This window comes from Bombina bombina, chromosome 6 (genome assembly GCF_027579735.1).
Source record: "Bombina bombina isolate aBomBom1 chromosome 6, aBomBom1.pri, whole genome shotgun sequence".
Lineage (NCBI taxonomy): Eukaryota > Metazoa > Chordata > Amphibia > Anura > Bombinatoridae > Bombina > Bombina bombina.
In genome coordinates this window covers 898,938,630-898,952,185 of record NC_069504.1, presented here as the reverse complement: position 1 = coordinate 898,952,185, position 13,556 = coordinate 898,938,630, and the positions used below count along the sequence as shown (strand labels likewise).

Here is a 13,556-nt window from a genome sequence, read left to right as displayed (position 1 = left end):
TTCAGGGGGCTTCTTTTGTTCTTCCAACCTGGACTGTGATCTCAACAGATGCAAGTCTGACAGGTTGGGGAGCTGTATGGGGGTTTCTGACAGCACAAGGGGTTTGGGAATCTCAGGAGGCGAGATTACCAATCAACATTTTGGAACTCCGTGCAATTTTCAGAGCTCTTCAGTCGTGGCCTCTTCTAAAGAGAGAGTCGTTTATTTGTTTCCAGACGGACAATGTCACAACCGTGGCATATGTCAATCATCAAGGAGGGACTCACAGTCCTCTGGCTATGAAAGAAGTATCTCGAATACTTGTATGGGCGGAATCCAGCTCCTGTCTAATTTCTGCGGTTCATATCCCAGGTATAGACAATTGGGAAGCGGATTATCTCAGTCGCCAAATGCTACATCCGGGCGAATGGTCTCTTCACCCAGAGGTATTTCTTCAGATTGTTCAAATATGGGGACTTCCAGAAATAGATCTGATGGCTTCTCATCTAAACAAGAAGCTTCCCAGTTATCTGTCCAGATCCAGGGATCCTCAGGTGGAAGCAGTGGATGCATTGTCACTTCCTTGGAAGTATCATCCTGCTTATATCTTTCCGCCTCTAGTTCTTCTTCCAAAAGTAATTTCCAAGATTCTAAAGGAGCGTTCGTTTATTCTGCTGGTGGCTCCAGCATGGCCTCTCAGGTTTTGGTATGCGGATCTTGTCCGGATGGCTACTTGCCAACCATGGACTCTTCCGTTAAGACCAGACCTTCTATCGCAAAGGTCCTTTTTTCCATCAGGATCTCAAATCCTTAAATTTGAAGGTATGGAGATTGAACGCTTGATTCTCAGTCATAGAGGTTTCTCTGATTCCGTAATTAATACTATGTTACAGGCTCGTAAATCTTTATCTAGGATGATATATTATCGAGTCTGGAAGACTTACATTTCTTGGTGTTCTTCTCATCTTTTTTCTTGGCATTCTTTTAGAATTCCTAGAATTTTACAGTTTCTTCAGGATGGTTTGGATAAAGGTTTGTCTGCAAGTTCCTTGTAAGGACAAATCTCTGCTTTTTATGTTCTTTTTCACAGAAAGATTGCTAGTCTTCCTGATATTTATTGTTTTGTACAAGCTTTGGTTCGTATAAAACCTGTTATTCAGTCAATTTCTCCTCCTTGGAGTTTGAATTTGGTTCTAGGGGCTCTTCAAGCTCCTCCGTTTGAACCTATGCATTCGCTGGATATTTAATTACTTTCTTGGAAAGTTTTGTTTCTTTTGGCCATCTCTTCTGCTAGAATAGTTTCTGAATTATCTGCTCTTTCTTGTGAGTCTCCTTTTCTGATTTTTCATCAGGATAAGGCGGTTTTGCGAATTTCATTTAAATTTTTACCTAAGGTTGTGAATTCTAACAACATTAGTAGAGAAATTGTAGTTAGAGCTTTGAAATATTATGTTGAAGCTACTAAAGATTTCCGAAAGACTTCTAGTCTATTTTGTTATCTTTTCTGGTTCTAGGAAAGGTCAGAAGGCTTCTGACATTTCTTTGGCATAGTGGTTAAAGTCTTTGATTCATCATACTTATGTTGAGTCGGGTAGAACTCCACCTCAAAGGATTATAGCTCATTCAACTAGGTCAGTCTCTACTTACTGGGCATTTAGGAATGAAGCTTCGGTTGATCAGATTTGCAAAGCAGCAACTTGGTCTTCTTTGCATACTTTTACTAAATTCTACCATTTTGATGTGTTTTCTTCCTCAGAAGCAGTCTTTGGTAGAAAAGTACTTCAGGCAGCTGTTTCAGTTTGATTCTTCTGCTTATAATTTCAGTTTTTTTCATTATAAGATTTAAACTTTATTTTGGGTGTGGATTATTTTCAGCGGAATTGGCTGTCTTTATTTTTATCCCTCCCTCTCTAGTGACTCTTGCGTGGAAGATCCACATCTTGGGTATTCATTATCCCATACGTCACTAGCTCATGGACTCTTGCTAATTACATGAAAGAAAACATAATTTATGTAAGAACTTACCTGATAAATTCATTTCTTTCATATTAGCAAGAGTCCATGAGGCCCACCCTTTTTGTGGTGGTTATGATTTTTTTGTATAAAGCACAATTATTCCAAATTCCTTATTTTTTATGCTTTCGCACTTTTGTCTTATCACCCCACTTCTTGGCTATGCGTTAAACTGATTTGTGGGTGTGGTGAGGGGTGTATTTATAGGCATTTTGAGGTTTGGGAAACTTTGCCCCTCCTGGTAGGAATGTATATCCCATACGTCACTAGCTCATGGACTCTTGCTAATATGAAAGAAATGAATTTATCAGGTAAGTTCTTACATAAATTATGTTTTCTTCTGTTATGTGTGATCAGTCCACGGGTCATCATTACTTCTGGGATATTATCTGCTCCCCTACAGGAAGTGCAAGAGGATTCACCCAGCAGAGTTGCTATATAGCTCCTCCCCTCTACGTCACCCCCAGTCATTCTCTTGCACCCAAAGACTAGATAGGAGGTGTGAGAGGACTATGGTGATTATACTTAGTTTTTATAACTTCAATCAAAAGTTTGTTATTTTACAATAGCACCGGAGCGTGTTATTACTTCTCTGGCAGAGTTTGAAGAAGAATCTACCAGAGTTTTTCTTATGATTTTAACCGGAGTAGTTAAGATCATATTGCTGTTTCTCGGCCATCTGAGGGAGGTAAAAGCTTCAGATCAGGGGACAGCGGGCAGTTGAATCTGCATTGAGGTATGTAGCAGTTTTTATTTTCTGAATGGAATTGATGAGAAAATCCTGCTATACCGTTATAATGACATGTATGTATACTCTACACTTCAGTATTCTGGGGATGGTATTTCACCGGAATTACTCTGTAAAAGTACATTAAACCTTTTAATAGGTATTTAATTCATGTTAAACGTTTTTGCTGGAATGTAGAATCGTTTGCATTTCTGAGGTACTGAGTGAATAAATATTTGGGCATTATTTTCCACTTGGCAGTTTGCTTGTTTTGATTATGACAGTTTCGTTTCTCTCTCACTGCTGTGTGTGAGGGGGAGGGGCCGTTTTTGGCGCTCTTTGCTACGCATCAAAAAATTTCCAGTCAGTTACACTTGTATTTTCTGCATGATCCGGTTCATCTCTAACAGAACTCAGGGGTCTTCAAACTTCTTTGAAGGGAGGTAGATTCTCTCAGCAGAGCTGTGAGATTTATGTAGTGACTGTGTTTTAAAACGTTGCTCTGTGATTTTTATGTTTAAAATTAAATTAGTGTTACTTTACTAATGGGAACAAACCTTTGCTAACAAGTTGTGTTGTTTTTAAAGAGTGATGCTACTTTAAATAAAAGCCAATCTGTACAAATTGAACAAATTTCACCAAACAGCGAGGGGAGAGTTATGCCGTCTAACTCGCCTCACGTGTCAGTACCTGCGTCTCCCACCCGGGAGGTGCGTGATATTATGGCGCCTAGTACATCTGGGCAGCCATTACAGATAACATTACAAGATATGGCTACTGTTATGACTGAAGTTTTGGCTAAGTTACCAGAACTAAGAGGCAAGCGTGATCACTCTGGGGTGAGAACAGAGTGCGCTGATAATTCTAGGGCCATGTCTGATACTGCGTCACAGCTTGCAGAGCATGAGGACGGAGAGCTTCATTCTGTAGGTGACGGTTCTGATCCAAGCAGATTGGATTCAGATATTTCAAATTTTAAATTTAAATTGGAAAACCTCCGTGTATTACTAGGGGAGGTCTTAGCGGCTCTTAACGATTGTAACACTGTTGCAATACCAGAGAAAATGTGTAGGTTGGATAAATACTTTGCGGTACCGGCGAGTACTGACGTTTTTCCTATACCTAAGAGATTAACTGAAATTGTTACTAAGGAGTGGGATAGACCCGGTGTGCCGTTCTCACCCCCTCCAATATTTAGAAAGATGTTTCCAATAGACGCCACCACACGGGACTTATGGCAAACGGTCCCTAAGGTGGAGGGAGCAGTTTCTACTTTAGCTAAGCGCACCACTATCCCGGTGGAGGATAGCTGTGCTTTTTCAGATCCTATGGATAAAAAATTAGAGGGTTACCTTAAGAAAATGTTTGTTCAACAAGGTTTTATATTGCAACCCCTTGCATGCATCGCGCCGATTACGGCTGCGGCAGCATTTTGGATTGAGTCTCTGGAAGAGAACCTTAGTTCCGCTACGCTGGACGACATTACGGACAGGCTTAGAGTCCTTAAACTAGCTAATTCATTCATTTCGGAGGCCGTAGTACATTTAACCAAACTTACGGCTAAGAATTCAGGATTCGCCATTCAGGCACGTAGGGCGCTGTGGCTAAAATCCTGGTCGGCTGATGTAACTTCTAAGTCCAAATTACTTAATATACCTTTCAAGGGGCAAACTTTATTTGGGCCCGGTTTGAAAGAAATTATCGCTGACATTACAGGAGGTAAGGGCCACGCTCTACCTCAAGACAAAGCCAAAGCTAAGGCTAGACAGTCTAATTTTCGTCCCTTTCGGAATTTCAAAGCAGGTGCAGCATCAACTTCCACTGCACCAAAACAGGAAGGAGCTGTTGCTCGTTACAGACAAGGCTGGAAACCTAACCAGTCCTGGAATAAGGGCAAGCAGGCCAGAAAACCTGCTGCTGCCCCTAAGACAGCATGAACCGAGGGCCCCCGATCCGGGACCGGATCTAGTGGGGGGCAGACTCTCTCTCTTCGCCCAGGCTTGGGCAAGAGATGTCCAGGATCCCTGGGCGCTAGAGATCATATCTCAGGGATACCTTCTAGACTTCAAATTATCTCCCCCAAGAGGGAGATTTCATCTGTCAAGGTTGTCAACAAACCAAATAAAGAAAGACGCGTTTCTACGCTGTGTACAAGATCTATTATTAATGGGAGTGATCCATCCGGTTCCGCGGTCGGAACAAGGACAAGGGTTTTACTCAAACCTGTTTGTGGTTCCCAAAAAAGAGGGAACTTTCAGGCCAATCTTGGATTTAAAGATCCTAAACAAATTCCTAAGAGTTCCATCGTTCAAAATGGAAACTATTCGGACAATCTTACCCATGATCCAAAAGGGTCAGTACATGACCACAGTGGATTTAAAGGATGCTTACCTTCACATACCGATTCACAAAGATCATTACCGATATCTAAGGTTTGCCTTCTTAGACAGGCATTACCAGTTTGTAGCCCTTCCATTCGGATTGGCTACGGCTCCAAGAATCTTCACAAAGGTTCTGGGTGCCCTTCTAGCGGTTCTGAGACCGCGAGGAATTTCGGTAGCTCCGTACCTAGACGACATTCTGATACAAGCTTCAAGCTTTCAAACTGCCAAGTCTCATACAGAGTTAGTTCTGGCATTTCTAAGGTCGCATGGATGGAAAGTGAACGAAAAGAAGAGTTCTCTCTTGCCTCTCACAAGAGTTCCATTCTTGGGGACTCTTATAGATTCTGTAGAAATGAAGATTTATCTGACAGAAGACAGATTAACAAAGCTTCTAAATACATGCCGTGTCCTTCATTCCATTCAACTCCCGTCAGTAGCTCAATGCATGGAGGTGATCGGCTTAATGGTAGCAGCAATGGACATAGTACCCTTTGCACGCCTACATCTCAGACCGCTGCAATTGTGCATGCTGAGTCAGTGGAATGGGGATTACTCAGATTTGTCCCCCACTCTGAATCTGGATCAAGAGACCAGAAACTCTCTTCTATGGTGGCTTTCTCGGCCACATCTGTCCAGGGGGATGCCGTTCAGCAGGCCGGACTGGACAATTGTAACAACAGACGCCAGCCTTCTAGGTTGGGGCGCTGTCTGGAATTCTCTGAAGGCTCAGGGACAATGGAGTCAGGAGGAAAGTCTCCTGCCAATAAACATTCTGGAATTGAGAGCAGTTCTCAATGCCCTTCTAGCTTGGCCCCAGTTAAAGACTCGGGGGTTCATCAGGTTTCAGTCGGACAACATCACGACTGTAGCTTACATCAACCATCAGGGAGGGACAAGAAGCTCCCTAGCAATGATAGAAGTATCAAAGATAATTCGCTGGGCAGAGTCTCACTCTTGCCACCTGTCAGCAATCCACATCCCGGGAGTGGAGAACTGGGAGGCGGATTTCTTGAGTCGCCAGACTCTTCATCCGGGGGAGTGGGAACTTCATCCGGAGGTCTTTGCCCAAATATTTCGACGTTGGGGCAAACCAGAGATAGATCTCATGGCGTCTCGCCAGAACGCCAAACTTCCTCGCTACGGATCCAGATCCAGGGATCCGGGAGCGGTTCTGATAGATGCTTTGACAGCACCTTGGAACTTCAGGATGGCTTATGTGTTTCCACCCTTCCCGCTGCTTCCTCGATTGATTGCCAAAATCAAACAGGAGAGAGCATCAGTGATTCTAATAGCGCCTGCATGGCCGCGCAGGACTTGGTATGCAGATCTAGTGGACATGTCATCCTGTCCGCCTTGGTCTCTACCTCTAAGACAGGACCTTCTGATTCAGGGTCCATTCAAACATCAAAGTCTAACTTCTCTGAAGCTGACTGCTTGGAAATTGAACGCTTGATTTTATCAAAACGTGGTTTTTCTGAGTCGGTTATTGATACCCTGATACAGGCTAGGAAGCCTGTTACCAGAAAGATTTACCATAAAATATGGCGTAAATACCTATACTGGTGTGAATCCAAAGATTACTCCTGGAGTAAGGTTAGGATTCCTAGGATATTGTCTTTTCTACAAGAAGGTTTAGAAAAGGGTTTATCGGCTAGCTCATTAAAGGGACAGATCTCAGCTCTGTCCATCTTGTTACACAGGCGTCTGTCAGAAAATTCAGACATCCAGGCCTTTTGTCAGGCTTTAGCTAGGATCAAGCCTGTGTTTAAAACTGTTGCTCCGCCATGGAGTTTAAACTTAGTTCTTAACGTTTTACAGGGTGTTCCGTTTGAACCCCTTCATTCCATTGATATAAAATTGTTATCTTGGAAAGTTCTATTTTTAATGGCTATTTCCTCGGCTCGAAGAGTCTCTGAGTTATCAGCCCTACATTGTGATTCTCCTTATCTGATCTTTCACTCAGACAAGGTAGTTCTGCGTACTAAACCTGGGTTCTTACCTAAGGTTGTCTCTAACAGGAATATCAATCAAGAGATTGTTGTTCCATCCTTGTGTCCAAATCCTTCTTCAAAGAAGGAACGTCTTCTACACAATCTGGATGTAGTTCGTGCCCTCAAGTTCTACTTGCAGGCAACTAAAGATTTTCGCCAAACTTCTTCCCTGTTTGTCGTTTATTCTGGACAGAGGAGAGGTCAAAAAGCTTCTGCTACCTCTCTCTCTTTTTGGCTTCGTAGCATAATACGTTTAGCCTATGAGACTGCTGGACAGCAGCCTCCTGAAAGAATTACAGCTCATTCCACTAGAGCTGTGGCTTCCACTTGGGCCTTTAAGAATGAGGCCTCTGTTGAACAGATTTGCAAGGCTGCAACTTGGTCTTCGCTTCATACTTTTTCCAAATTTTACAAATTTGACACTTTTGCTTCTTCGGAGGCTATTTTTGGGAGAAAGGTTCTTCAGGCAGTGGTTCCTTCTGTATAATGAGCCTGCCTATCCCTCCCGTCATCCGTGTACTTTTGCTTTGGTATTGGTATCCCAGAAGTAATGATGACCCGTGGACTGATCACACATAACAGAAGAAAACATAATTTATGCTTACCTGATAAATTCCTTTCTTCTGTTGTGTGATCAGTCCACGGCCCGCCCTGTTTTTTAAGGCAGGTACATATTTTTTAAATTATAATTCAGTCACCACTACACCCTTGGCTTCTCCTTTCTCGTTGGTCTTTGGTCGAATGACTGGAGGTGACGTAGAGGGGAGGAGCTATATAGCAACTCTGCTGGGTGAATCCTCTTGCACTTCCTGTAGGGGAGCAGATAATATCCCAGAAGTAATGATGACCCGTGGACTGATCACACAACAGAAGAAAGGAATTTATCAGGTAAGCATAAATTATGTTTTTCAGTTTTTTTCATTATAAGATTTAAACTTTGTTTTGGGTGTGGATTATTTTTCAGCGGAATTGGCTGTCTTTATTTTATCCCTCCCTCTCTAGTGACTCTTGCGTGGAAGATCCACATCTTGGGTATTCATTATCCCATACGTCACTAGCTCATGGACTCTTGCTAATTACATGAAAGAAAACATAATTTATGTAAGAACTTACCTGATAAATTCATTTCTTTCATATTAGCAAGAGTCCATGAGGCCCACCCTTTTTTGTGGTGGTTATGATTTTTTTTGTATAAAGCACAATTATTCCAATTCCTTATTTTTTATGCTTTCGCACTTTTTTCTTATCACCCCACTTCTTGGCTATTCGTTAAACTGATTTGTGGGTGTGGTGAGGGGTGTATTTATAGGCATTTTGAGGTTTGGGAAACTTTGCCCCTCCTGGTAGGAATGTATATCCCATACGTCACTAGCTCATGGACTCTTGCTAATATGAAAGAAATGAATTTATCAGGTAAGTTCTTACATAAATGATGTTTTTCTCACACATTCCAGCAAATCCAGGGAAGGCTCAGGCTTTTCTGAAGTGTGTTTCAGATCTAGAGCTTTCAGAGGTAATTATACCAATTCCGTTTCAGGACCAGGGTCTGGGGTTTTATTCGAATCTATTTATTTTCCCAAAGAGAGAAAATTCATTCAGGCCAGTTCTAGAAGGTAACATTTTGAATCGTTTTGTAAGAGTGCCAACTTTCAAAATGGTGACTATAAGGTCTATTCTGCCTTTTGTTCAGCAAGGTCATTTGTCCACAATAGACTTACAGGATGCATATCTTCATATTCCAATTCATACAGACCACTATCAGTTTCTGAGTTTCTCTTTTCTAGACAAGCATTACCAATTTGTCGCTCTTCCATTTGGCCTAGCGACAGCTCCAAGAATTTTTTTTCAAAGGTTCTCGGTGCCCTACTCTCTGTGTTCAGAGAACAGGGTATTGCAGTGTTTCCTTATTTGGACGATATCTTGGTACTAGCTCAGTCTTTACATTCTGCCGAATCTCGTACAAATCAACTAGTGTTTCTTCAAAGACATGGTTGGAGAATCAATTTACCAAAACGTTCCTTGATTCCTCAGACAAGGGTCACCTTTTTTTAGATTTCCAGATAGATTCAGTGTCCATGACTGTCTCTAACAGACAAGAGACGAATAAAATTGGTTTCAACTTGTTGAAACCTTCAGTCTCAGTCATTCCTTTCAGTGGCTATGTGCATGGAAGTTTTAGGTCTCATGACTGCAGCATCGGACGCGATCCCCTTTGCTCATTTTCATATGAGACCTCTTCAGCTTTGTATGCTGAATCAATTGTGGAGGGATTATACAAGGATATCACAATTAATATCCTTAAAACCCAATGTTTGACTCTCTCTGACTTGGTGGTTAGATCACCATCATATAGTTCAAGGGGCCTCTTTTGTTCATCCAACCTGGACTGTAATCACAACAGATGCAAGTCTTTCAGGTCGGGAAGCTGTCTGGGGGGATCTCTGACAGCACAAGGAGTTGGGAAATCTCAAGAGGCGAGGTTACCAATCAATACTTTAGAAATCTGTGCTATTTTTAGAGCTCTTCAGGTTTGGCCTCTGTTGAAGAGAAAACCGTTCATTCGTTTTCAGACAGACAGTATCACAACTGGCATATGTTATTCATCAGGGTAGGACTCAGTCCCCTAGCTATGAAAGAAGTATCTTGGATACTTTCTTGGGCGGAATCCAGCTCTTGTCTAATTTCTGCAGTTCATATCGCAGGTGTAGACAATTGGGAAGCGGACTATCTCAGCCATCAGAACTTTACATCCGGGGAAGTGGTCTCTCCAGCCAGATGTGTTTTTTTTCAGATGTGGGGTCTTCCAGAAATAGATCTGATTTCTTCCCATCTAAACAAGAAGCTTCCCAGGTACTTGTCCAGGTCCAGGGATCCTCAGGCGGAGTCGTGGATGCGTTTACCAACCTGCTTCCTGCCTCTAGTTCTTCTTCCAAGAGTTATCTCCAAGATCATCATGGAACAATCGTTTGTGTTTCTGGTAGCTCCCACATGGCCTCACAGGTTCTGGTATGTGGATCTTGTCCGAATGCCAACCTTGGCCACTTCCTTTAAGACCAGACCTTTTGTCTCAAGGACCGTTTTTCCATCAGGATCTCAAATCCTTAAATTTGAAGGTATGGAAATTGAACGCTTAGTGCTTAGTCATAGAGGTTTCTCTGACTCAGTGATTGATACTATGTTGCAGAATTGTAGATCTGTTTCTAGGAAGATTTATTATCGAGTTTGGAAGACTTATATTTCATGGTGTTTTTCTCCTGGCATTTTTTTAGAATTCCTAATATTTTACAGTTTCTTCAGGATGGTTTGGTTAAGGGTTTGTCTGCAAGTTCTTTGAAGGGACAAATCTCTGCTCTTTTGGTTTTATTACACAGAAAGATTGCTAAGCTTCCTGATATTCACTGTTTTTTGTGCAGGCTTTGGTCCATATCAAGCCTGTCATTAAATCAATCTCTCCTCCTAAGAGTCTTAATTTTGTTTTGAAGACTTTACAGGCTCCTCCTTTTGAGTCTATGCATTCTTTGGATATTAAACTACTTTCTTGGAAAGTGTTGTTCTTTTGGCTATCTCTTCTGCTAGAAGAGTTTCTGAATTATCTGCTCTTGTGAGTCTCCTTTTCTGATTTTCCACCAGGATAAGGCAGTTTTGCGGACTTCATTTAAATTGTTTCCTAAAGTTGTGCATTTTAACAACATTAATAGGGAGATTGTTGTTCCCTCTGTGTGTCCTAATCCTAAGAATTCTTAGGAGAGATCCTTACATTTTTTGGATGTTGTAAGAGCTTTGAAATATTATGATGAAGCTACTAAAGATTTCAGGAAGACTTCTAGTCTATTTGTTGTCTTTTCTGGTTCTAGGAAAGGTCATAAAGCTTCTGCCATTTCCTTGGCATCCTGGTTAAAGCTTTTGATTCATCAGGCTTATTTGAAGTCGGGCCAGGCCCCGCCTCAGAGAATCACAGCTCATTCTACTAGAACAATTTCCACTTTGTGTGCTTTTAAGAATGAGGCTTCAGTTGATCAGATTTGCAAAGCAGCAACTTGGTGGTCTTTGCATACATTTACTAAATTCTACTGTTTTGATGTATTTGCCTCTTCGGAAGAAGTTTTTGGTAGAAAATTCCTTCAGGCAGCTGTTTCAGTTTGATTCCTCTGCTTATGTTTTAAGTTTTTTCTTTTCAATTATGAGAAAAGCTTATTTTTTTTTGAACGTGGATTTCATTTTTTCAGCGGAAAATGGCAGATTTTATTTTTATCCCTCCCTCTCTAGTGACTCTTCTGTGGAGTACCACATCTTGGGTATTACTATCCCATACGTCACTAGCTCATGGACTCTTGACAATTACATGAATTAAAACATAATTTATGTAAGAACTTACCTGATAAATTCATTTTTCACATTGGCAAGATTCCATGAGACCCAACCTTTGTATGGTGGTTGTTTTTTTCTTTTTAATAAAGCACAATTATTTTTCCAGTTCCTTTTTTTGATGCTTTTTACTCCTTTTTCTATCACCCCACTACTTGGCTATTCGTTAAACTGAATTGTGGGTGTGGTGAGGGGTGTATTTATAGGCATTTTGAGGTTTGGGAAACTTTGCCCCTCCTGATAGGATTGTATATCCCATACACTAGCTCATAGACTCTTGCCAATATGAAAGAAATTAATTTATCAGGTAAGTTCTTACATAAATTGTTTTTTTTGAGTTTTCTTGTTTTCATTTTACAAGTTTCAGCTAATCCATTCTAAAAAGGACTTGTTTTAGTCATTATTTCGCCTTCAAGCAGGTTGACTGGGTCAGTGGAGTTCCGCTGCGTCACTCTCTTCCGATAATCTCGGGACCTAAAGTGTTCTTCCTCACTTGGGAGGATTGGGGGCTTAGCGCCTCCTTACTGCTGTTTTGGGCAGTTTGGCCTTTCTGAGGCTCTGGGAAATTGTCCTTTTGGACTTGTTCCTTCCATGGTCCTTTTTGGAGACCTGGTTTTCCTTTGGGGAGATGGTTGTTCCCTTTTGGGGACATTGGGGTCTCCTTTGGGCTCTGCTTCGGGTTTTTCCCTGGAGCTGGGGATGATCTGCATCCTTTTGTTACTGTGATCCTCTGACACATATGGAGGTTATGTGGAGACTAGCCTTGCTCTAGTGTCTTTGTCCTCAAGGTATCCCCTTGCTTTGGACGTCTTGTGGCGGTTCAAACGCCTATGGGCTCTAGTGTCTTGGTTTGAGATGCCTTAGATCCTTTGGAGTGTTGGACTTTGGCAGGAGGTGGTCTCTTCCTTGGGTCGGGACATGCGAGGTGTTCTCGTTATCCGGGTTATTCTGGATATTGCATTGATATCTCCCTGTGGGTCTGTTCTTTTTATATCAGACGGGGTGTTTGAGTTTCTGGGATATTGTTTGTTTTTAAACAAAACCAGTGTTTTAGACAAATGAGAAAATCAATAATTGGGGGTATTATGAATACTTGAAGTGGATAGTTGAGACGAAAAGAGGACAGGTTGCAACCTGTAGTTGTAATCCAAATGTTTAGGAGAGCAGGTAGAGGAAAATACAGCTCCGCACCATTAGCTGACACTAACAAATTACCAAGCACTTGGTTGCAGGTGAGCTGATCCTCTTAAAGGTGTTGGGGAAGGAGTCAGCAGAACCTGTCAGAACAAGTTAACCCTTACAGCAGGTAAGAGAAAGACTAAACATATTTCCTCTGACTTGAGAATTTCTTCAATAGACAAGACTGCTTTAGTCAGTTTATCTCAAATTTCTGAAGATAATCATTCCTCAGCAGCTTCTGAGGGTGAGATCTCGTATTCTGACTCAACTTCAGACAATCTAATAGTCTGAAGAGGTTAATTTTAGGTTTAAGCTTGAACACCTTTGTTAACATTTACTACTTAAGGATATTCCTGAGTCCAAACCTTTTGAAACGCCTAAAATTTAAAAACTAAACAGAGTTTATACAAACAAGAAATAACACTTAGTGCTACCCCTTTAAAAAACTAATAGCACAACCTGTCTGGTAAGACACTTAGTCATTTTAAGAATTCATATGCACCAAAATAAAAATAATAAATTAATTAAAATGCTAAAAGGTATACTGTCTGTCACAGATACCAGGCTGCAAAGGTTACCCCCACCCCCTACTACCTAGCGATTTCTCACTGGATTTTGACTTTTCAGATCATTTGCAATCTCCCAGACATCTGGTTTTATTTGTTTTGTGATCTGTACCTCCTCACGGAAGAGCTAATCTCTGACTGCCTAATCACTTTCCGACTGGCCGGTCTCCTTGAACTACCGACTGGCCGCGCCTCCCTGAATATCCACTGGCCTTTACCCCAGGCCCCTCCAGCGGCCTTTCACCCCAGAGCTTCGCTCTTCTGGTGATTGGTGCCACCTGGGGTGGGCAAGAGGTGGGGTGATTACCGGAGGGGAGCTCCTTTGGGAACTTGGGGTTTTGGACCCCCTACG

General features: G+C 41.8%; 1 protein-coding gene across 1 annotated transcript in view; it reads left to right on the top strand.

Annotated features, from left to right (window-relative positions):
• PIAS1 (protein inhibitor of activated STAT 1) overlaps window positions 1–12,929 on the top strand; it is a gene marked incomplete in the record, with an annotated part of 380,233 nt that extends 367,304 nt beyond the window's left edge. Inside the window, 1 exon segment of the mRNA XM_053719576.1 lies at window positions 12,817–12,929. Coding sequence (XP_053575551.1) covers window positions 12,817–12,929 — 113 coding nt within the window.
• Between the last annotated feature and the right edge of the window lie 627 nt (window positions 12,930–13,556).